Source organism: Meleagris gallopavo, chromosome 19, assembly GCF_000146605.3.
Source record: "Meleagris gallopavo isolate NT-WF06-2002-E0010 breed Aviagen turkey brand Nicholas breeding stock chromosome 19, Turkey_5.1, whole genome shotgun sequence".
Taxonomy (NCBI): domain Eukaryota; kingdom Metazoa; phylum Chordata; class Aves; order Galliformes; family Phasianidae; genus Meleagris; species Meleagris gallopavo.
Window position 1 is genome coordinate 5,784,973 of NC_015029.2, and position 7,792 is coordinate 5,792,764.

General features: G+C 59.3%; 1 protein-coding gene across 1 annotated transcript; it reads left to right on the forward strand.

The window, feature by feature from the left end:
* Positions 1–821: 821 nt before the first annotated feature.
* PRDM12 (PR/SET domain 12) lies at positions 822–7,792 on the forward strand. The gene is made up of 5 exons (XM_010720900.2): positions 822–1,043; positions 1,730–1,920; positions 2,692–2,847; positions 5,643–5,754; positions 6,508–7,792. The coding sequence occupies exons 1-5, from the start codon at positions 830–832 to the stop codon at positions 6,888–6,890; spliced, it is 1,056 nt and encodes a 351-aa protein (XP_010719202.1). The 5' UTR covers positions 822–829; the 3' UTR covers positions 6,891–7,792.

A 7,792-nucleotide genomic window follows, 5' to 3' on the forward strand; every position in this document is an offset into this window, starting at 1 on the left:
TGGGAATAATTTTGTGTTCAGATGTTGGGGTTCTGCGGGCACAGAGTCCCGGAGATGGAGACCCGGTTGCGTTCCGCGGCGCCTGCCCGGTCTCTGCCCGCACCGCCCCGCAACGCGCAGCGGGGACGCGGGGTTTGGGACCTGCTTGTCGCAGCCGGGGAGCCGACCCCGATACGGGGCTGCTGGCCGCCCGCGTTTAGGGAACGGCCCCCAGTGCTCCGGGTTCCGGGCTGACACCGAGCTCCGTGCTTCTCCCCGAGTCTGCTCCCCGGTACCGAGAGCGAAACCCGTCGGGGGCGGCCGGGACAGCGTGGATCCGGTCCACCGGAGCTCTGCCCGTTACCCCGCGGCGTCGGGGGCCGAAAGGCTCGGAGACGCCGTGTGTGGCGGCGTCGGGGAGCGGATTTCGTTGTGGAGCTCCGCGGCCCCAAAGCGCAGCGTTTTGTCCCCGGAACGAGCTCCGGGGCCGGGTGGGAGATGTCGGGGGCGAAGCGGAGCGGTCGGAGTGAGCGGTGCCCGACGGGGCGGGCGGGCGGGAGGGGGTGCGGGGGAGTGCCGAGCCTGTGCGTGTGCGTGTGCGTGTGGATGTGTGTGTGTGTGTGTGCGGCTGTGTGTGCCGTGTCCCTCCCTCCAGCCACCCCACCCCCGGGGGAGGGGAGGGATGGGAGGGGACGGGGGGCTCCGCCGGCTCGCCTCGCTCCGGCAGCCCCAGTCGCTCCTCCAACGTCAGGGAGGTCATTAATAACCAATTAGGAGGGTCAATGAAGCTCATATATAGGCGGGCGGGAGCCGCCGAGCCGCACGGAGCCCGGCCGCCCGCCTCGCCCCCATGATGGGCTCGGTGCTGCCCGCCGAAGCCCTGGTGCTGAAGCCCGGCCTGAAGCCGCAGGGGCTCTCCCTGGCCGAGGTGATCACGTCCGACATCCTGCACAGCTTCCTCTACGGCCGCTGGAGGAACGTGCTGGGCGAGCAGCTCTTCGAGGAGAAGAGCAGCCCCAAGACCGCCTTCACGGCCGAAGTGCTGGCGCAGTCCTTCTCCGGAGGTGAGTCGCGGCCCCGCTCCCCCCGGGTGTGTCACAGCGGCTGACGGCGAAAGAAGGGCTTTAAATTCATGTGGTTAACTTGGGCTTGACCTGAGAAAGTTCCCACTTAAACCGCGGGGGTGGGGGCCGGGGCTCCGTCCCCGCCGCATTCAGCCCCGCACAATGTCCCTTCTCGCGGCCCCGCTCCCTTTTCCCCCTCTTGGATTTCTGTTCCTCTCTTAATTTACCATGAAGGCTAATTCCATTTCCATTCACGATATGTCAACCATCTCATCTCCCCATTTTGTAAGAGGAATTCCTGGGCCCTTTTAAACAAGCCCTCGCGCCATTCAGCCGCAATGTACCGCTACAGCATTCCTAAAGGACTAATGAATTTAGAATTAGCAATTTCTTTCGAGTTGAGTTTAATGAATGCAGATCACTTTAACAGCGTGACAAATTGCTGGATGGGCCGAAATAGACACCATTTAACCCCCTTTCCCAGCCCCGCTCCCTGCCCAGCCCGGGCCGCTGTTCCCAGGTACCGCTCAATGCCCGGAGGGATCCGGGTACCGCTTTGGAGGGGCGCGGCAGGGCGTTGACAGGGCTCAGCCCGGGGCTGGGGGCACAAAGCAGCGCTTTGTGGGTGCTCCGGAGGCTGGGGAGGGCTGGGGGGCCTCGTTCTGACCCCGCTCCCGTCGCCGCAGAGGTGCAGAAGCTCTCCAGCCTGGTGCTGCCGTCGGAAGTGATCATTGCGCAGAGCTCCATCCCCGGGGAAGGGCTCGGCATCTTCTCCAAGACGTGGATCAAGGCCGGCACCGAGATGGGGCCGTTCACGGGCAGGGTGATCTCGCCGGAGCACGTGGACCTGTGCAAGAACAACAACCTGATGTGGGAGGTAATGGTCCCGCAGCACACGGGGTGCCGGCGCTCTGACCTGTGCTCTTTGAGCCCTGCCCCGTGCCTCAGCTTTCCCCAGCCTCTCCCAAGGCAGGAGCTCCGCAGCGCAGCCCTCGGGGTGTCCCCCAAACCCCATTGCTTTGTCACCTCCTGCCCTGCCCTTCCGCAGAGCTGATGCTCCCGGCTGGCCGCTCCCCGCCGCGATCCCAGCGACACAATGCTCTGCCCCATCCCTGCTTTGTCCCAGCCCTGCAGCGGTGCTGTGGGTTTTGGGGTGATGTGAGCAGCCGGGGCGTTGCGGCTGTAGGGAGCGTTTTGCTCAGATTTCCAGTTTCACTCCAGATTTCCAGCCCCAGACTCACACTTCTTATTATGATTGCTTCATGCACGGCAAAGCTTGCCTGACTTCTTCTGCTGCCCCACAAAGCATAGCCCACAAGGACTGGCTCTGGCAGGAGCCTTCCTCCTTCACGCAGGGACAGATCTCCCCTAGGTGATGCTGGCACACCGAGCAGCCCTTCTGGGGCCACAGCACAGATGCGGGGAGCTGGGCTGCCAGGCTGTGCTCACCCAGCCCTGCTGTGACGTGCGTTCTGCGCCGCGAGGCTCCGCCATCCACAGCCCGGCGGCAGCATCTCCCCGAGGTCTCAGCCCCGAGGCCGTGCTGGCTTTGGGGACATTATCTCAGAGCATCCCCTGGCACTGGGGCTGTGGGAAGGGCTTGGTTCGCTGCAGGCAGCATCGCTACAGCCCTGTGCTCCCCTCTCAGGTCTTCAACGAGGACGGCACGGTGCGGTACTTCATTGATGCCAGCCAGGAGGACCACCGCAGCTGGATGACCTACATCAAATGTGCCCGCAACGAGCAGGAGCAGAACCTGGAGGTGGTGCAGATCGGGAACAGCATCTTCTACAAAGCCATTGAGGTACGTGGGGTGCAGAGCTGCTGACCTTCCCTTGTTTTTGGGGCTGCTGCTGGACCATTTGTGGGAGCACCCTGGCACCCAGACCTACAGGGTAACGCCATGCGTGGGCTTTGGGGAGGCAACAAAGCTCTGTTCCCTCTTGGCGGGTGCACCGATACGTGCTGTGCAGAGGGAGAGCAAACGCTGAGCAGGCTCACTTTGGAACACAACATCTGAACAATCCCTGCAATCCTGGCACTGTTTCTTGTCCTTTGGGCAGGAGCAGAATTCCCATGCTGTATCGAGAAACAGGATTTAGTGTAGAACACCAACCCAAAGCTGGGGGCTTCTGTGAAATCCAGGTGAAGGCTGCGCTCCGCTCTGCAGCTTTTTCCCGGAGGTCACCGCGGCTCTGGCAGTAAATGCATCCCCGTGAACCACTGCTACTGCAGTGAACGGTGATGGCATCACAGGGATGTCACCAAGCAACTGTGTGGGTCAGAGAGGTGGGAAAGGGAACAGCTCCATCTCACCCCACTGCTGCTGGGAGGCTGTCTTGGCTGGGCAGGAGCACGGGCAGCCACCCATCCCGTGAGCAGGGGCTCCTGAGAATCAGCTGCTCCGTGGGCAGCAGCACAGCACTGAGGCAGCATCCCAGCGGGGACGGGGATAGGAGCAGTGGGGTGGAGAGGAGCTCCGAGCTGCTCTCCCTCTTCTGCACATCCCTTTGCAGGCTTTTGCTGTGCCCAGCTTTGGGTCCTGATGCTCCTGTGGGCAGCTGTGCCTGGTGTGGCATTAGCGGCATTAGCTTAGTTTGTTTTGATTCTTACATCATGCAAAGAAGCAAAATAATTCCAGGCAACATCCGTGTAGTTGGGAGCACACTGTGTTTGTCATCCTGCACAGACCTCACCCTGCCCAGCCGATGGGGTGGTGGGATGGTTATCTGCAGGGTGTGAGCAGGGGCTTTGCACGGCGATAACCATCTGAGCGCAGGGGCTGGTGTGTTTAATTCCCTGTACACAGACAGTGAAGTTGAATTATGCTGAGAGCTCTGAGCTCTGTGCGGAGGGGACGTGGGGACAGGAGGTGCTGCTGTGCTGCTGCCATCAGGGCATGGTAGCCACTGATAGCGGCTGCTGGCTCCAACTGCGTGAGGTTTGTGCACCAAAAAGAGAAGAAAAAACAGGAGGGGGTTTTGGTTTCCTTCTGTAGCTCACTCTGCTCACTAATCCCTTAACTCAGAGCCACACAAATGAAATACTGTGGGGCAGAGCGAGAGGTGTTGCTGCAGCTCTAAGGTGACAAATTACTTTTATGGGGCTCCTGGTGCTATTTGGCATTCCTACTTTCATGCGTTTTTTTGCCCGTTCCCTCTCATCCTTCCCAGTTTGCTTCTCCCATTCCGCTCCTTGTCAATTCTAAATTGTTGCTGTTGGAAAATGCAGTGAGGGTGGTGAGTCTGGCCTCAGGTTGGAAAGCCCTGATGTGCCGTGGTGACACAGCTTTGGGGTGTGTGCAGGTGGATGCACTGCTCTACGTGTGTGCCAGCCCCAGCAGAGCGTACACATACACATAGACACGCACACACCTGATCCACGTGTGTGTGTGTGTGTGTGTGTGTGTGTGTGCTTCTTAAAAATCTTTCTAGCAATATTTATTTTTATTAAAAAGAATTCATTTTCTGTTAAAAGAAAATGACGGCGAGGAACAGCACTGGTTTGGGATGGGAAGCGATGCTCCCGTCTCTCAGATTCTGTAACCACAGTGATGTCCACATGCTGAAATGTAAACATATGGAGCCAAATCACCCCTGCTTTCAGGTGCCTAAAATCAGGCACTTGAACAGTGCTACGGCGACCTGACTTACAATTCAACTTTATGGGAAAAAACGCTTTTCCTGAACTCTGCGTATAGAAAGCCAACCTCTGAAACTCAGTATTCTCTAAATTAGATCCATAATGCTAGGGACCTGCAAGGGGAAAAGATACGTATTTTTGTAGGGTGGTGTTGCTATGAGTGTTGCCTTATGCGGCTGCTGTGGTGTGAGCACATCCATCCTCTGGCCATGGCTGTGCTGCAGGGGCTGCTCGGGCGCTGTTCCTGGCAGCTCTCACTGCAGTGCGGAACCAGAACCCAAACATCAAGGGTGGGAGGAGTGCTGTCCTCCCATAGGAACAGGAGGAGTGCTGATAGAAAAGCCCTTCCTGCTCTCCGCTTGGACTGGTGCAGGCAATGGGCTTTGGAAGAGGCAGCATCTCACGCCTGGACCACGCTCTCCTGCAGCACTCGCTGGGATCTCAGCTGGTTCCCTACGGTGGCCGAACCCAAGGCTGCATCTGCATTTCCAACTGAATTTCTACTGCTGGGGAATAACCCTGCTGGGGTGGGAGATGCTGCTGTGTCCTGCAGCAGGGAGTGCCAAGGGCTCCATGCAGAGCACTGTGTATGGCACCAAGTCCGATCTCTGTGTCATTACTCACTGTGCCTTGCTGCGGTTTGTGGGCACACGATAGCTTATTTCTCCATGTCTGTGTGTGCTGCCACACCTCTATCTCTTTGAGCTATGGGAATGTGCAGGGTCTGTGCCCCACTGCTGCTCCTTTTCCCACTCCTGGACCGAGGTGCAGCTCAGTGCCAGCAGTACACAGTGCTGAGTGATGCCGTGCCTGGCCCATGGCCTGGGGAGAGCTGGAGGCATTCAGCAGTGCCGATGGCAGTGGGACCTTGCAGGAGTCTGAAACGACCGGCTGAGGATGTGGGTAGAGCTGCTTGGTGTGCCATCCCAACACCCACAGCTGTGCATCCTTCTCTAGATGATTCCTCCGGATCAAGAGCTGCTGGTCTGGTATGGGAACTCGCACAACACCTTCCTGGGCATCCCAGGTGTCCCGGGGCTGGAAGAGGAACAGAAGAAAAACAAACATGGTAGGTGACAGCAAAAACAGCCATGTCATTCCCTGCTCAGCCCGTCCCCAGCTTTGTGGCCAGGGTGGGTATGGGGCAGGGACTCACAGCTCTCTGAGGGTAAGCGTACGGATCTCTGATCAACACAGCATGTCCCATGGGCACACAGCTCTCCATATCCCCACGATCCTACAGAAAGGAGCTGGTCAGCCTCACCCGTAAGACAGAGCCCATCTCCCCCAAAACAGAGCCTGCAGTTTGGGCAGATCCCCAGTGATTTGGGATCCCTTGGTGTCAGTATGCCCATGGCTGGGGTTGTGCCAGCAGCCACTGCCTGACCCAGCGTGGAGCTGCCAGGCAGGGAGGAAGGATCCCCAACATGCTGTGAGGTGCCGGGATGTGCTCGTCTATTTCCCTGCCCTGCATTTAATAGCGCAAACCCTTCTTTCTCCAAATAGCCAGTGCAGGAGGCTTTGGCACTTCGCCTGTCTCAGCAGCTCCCATGGACAGGCAGTGGAGCTCCTGAGCCCTTTAGGGAATGCTGCGCTCTGAGCTGAGTCCCCCCCCAGTGCTCCCTGCTCTGAGCAAGCCCCGAAGCGGAGCCCAGCAGGACTGGGGGAGAAGCTGGGAGTGAAGCAGAGCTCCTTGTCACCTTCCTGTGTCACACACTGCTGTGGGTGCGGCGTGCAGCTGGGGCACGGGGCGGTTACTTATGGCTTGGGAATGGGGTGAGCCCAGAGGGCACTACCTGACCGTCCCCCATGTTGCTCCCAGAGGACTTCCACGCAGTGGAGACGGGAGCCAGCACCACGGGACGCATGCGCTGCGTCATCTGCCACCGCGGCTTCAACTCCCGCAGCAACCTGCGCTCCCACATGCGCATCCACACCCTGGACAAGCCCTTCGTGTGCCGCTTCTGCAACCGTCGCTTCAGCCAGTCCTCCACCCTCCGCAACCACGTCCGCTTGCACACCGGTGAGCGGCCCTACAAGTGCCAGGTTTGCCAAAGTGCCTACTCCCAGCTTGCCGGGCTGCGGGCACACCAGAAAAGCGCCCGTCATCGGCCCCCCAACGCCTCCCTGCAGGCTCACTCGCCCGCCCTGCCCGTTCCCCATCCCGCCTCCCTGGCCCATCACATCCCCACCATGGTGCTGTGAGCCCTGGAATGACAGCAGCACGCTTCTGGATGGCCGCTGCCTGCAGGCAAGGACTGGCACTGAGATGTGTGAGGAACTGGAAGCCTGTGGCAGAGCGGGGGCAGAGGCAGGGCTGCTCTACGTGCTGAATTGCCTTGGGAATATCACCATTTCCATGGGGTTAAGTGGGAAGGGAGCACAACGGGATGTCCCATGTGGATTTGCTGGTGCATTCGGTGCTGGGGCTGCACCTGGATGAGTCATTGTTGGGTTTTACAGATAATTTGATAGGAGGAAAAATTGCTCTTGTCCCTTCTCCTCTGTGCCAGTGAGTGCCCAGCAGGGAGACGTGGCACAGCCCCGCTGCTGCCATCAGCTTTGTCTGCGGTGGCTCTTCCCAAGAGACAGATTTCCCTCCCTGGCAGTCCCACTCCAGCCAAGTTGGGTTTTCCTCCCAGTCCGCATTCCTATCCCTGTAACCCCAGCTGTGCCCTGGGGTTTGTCTGCAGGTGCCACGGTGGAAGGGGTGAGCTGAGAGCCACCAAGGGATGGAACACCTCCCCCGTGCGGGAGGCTGAGAGAGGCTGCGAGGCAGCCGAGGTCAGGCTGGACAGGGCTCTGAGCACCGCCGGAGCTGCGGGCGTCCCTGTTCGCTGCAGGGAGATGGACCAGACGGCTTTCAGGGGTCTCTTCCAACTCAAACGGTGCAATGACAGCCCAGCAGCCGATGGGGCATCCCGCGTTGCTCCCCGCAGCCCTGATGGAGCGCTCAGCTGGGACTTGTGCTGCCCTCTGCAGTCCCGCACAGCCCGGAGCAGCTCTGTACCATAACGCTAGGAAGGTGTTCTGCTATTCGTTATAAGTCTGAGGTGTATAAAGTTCTCACAAACTGTGTTTTACTTCCAGAATAAAAAAAAGAAAAA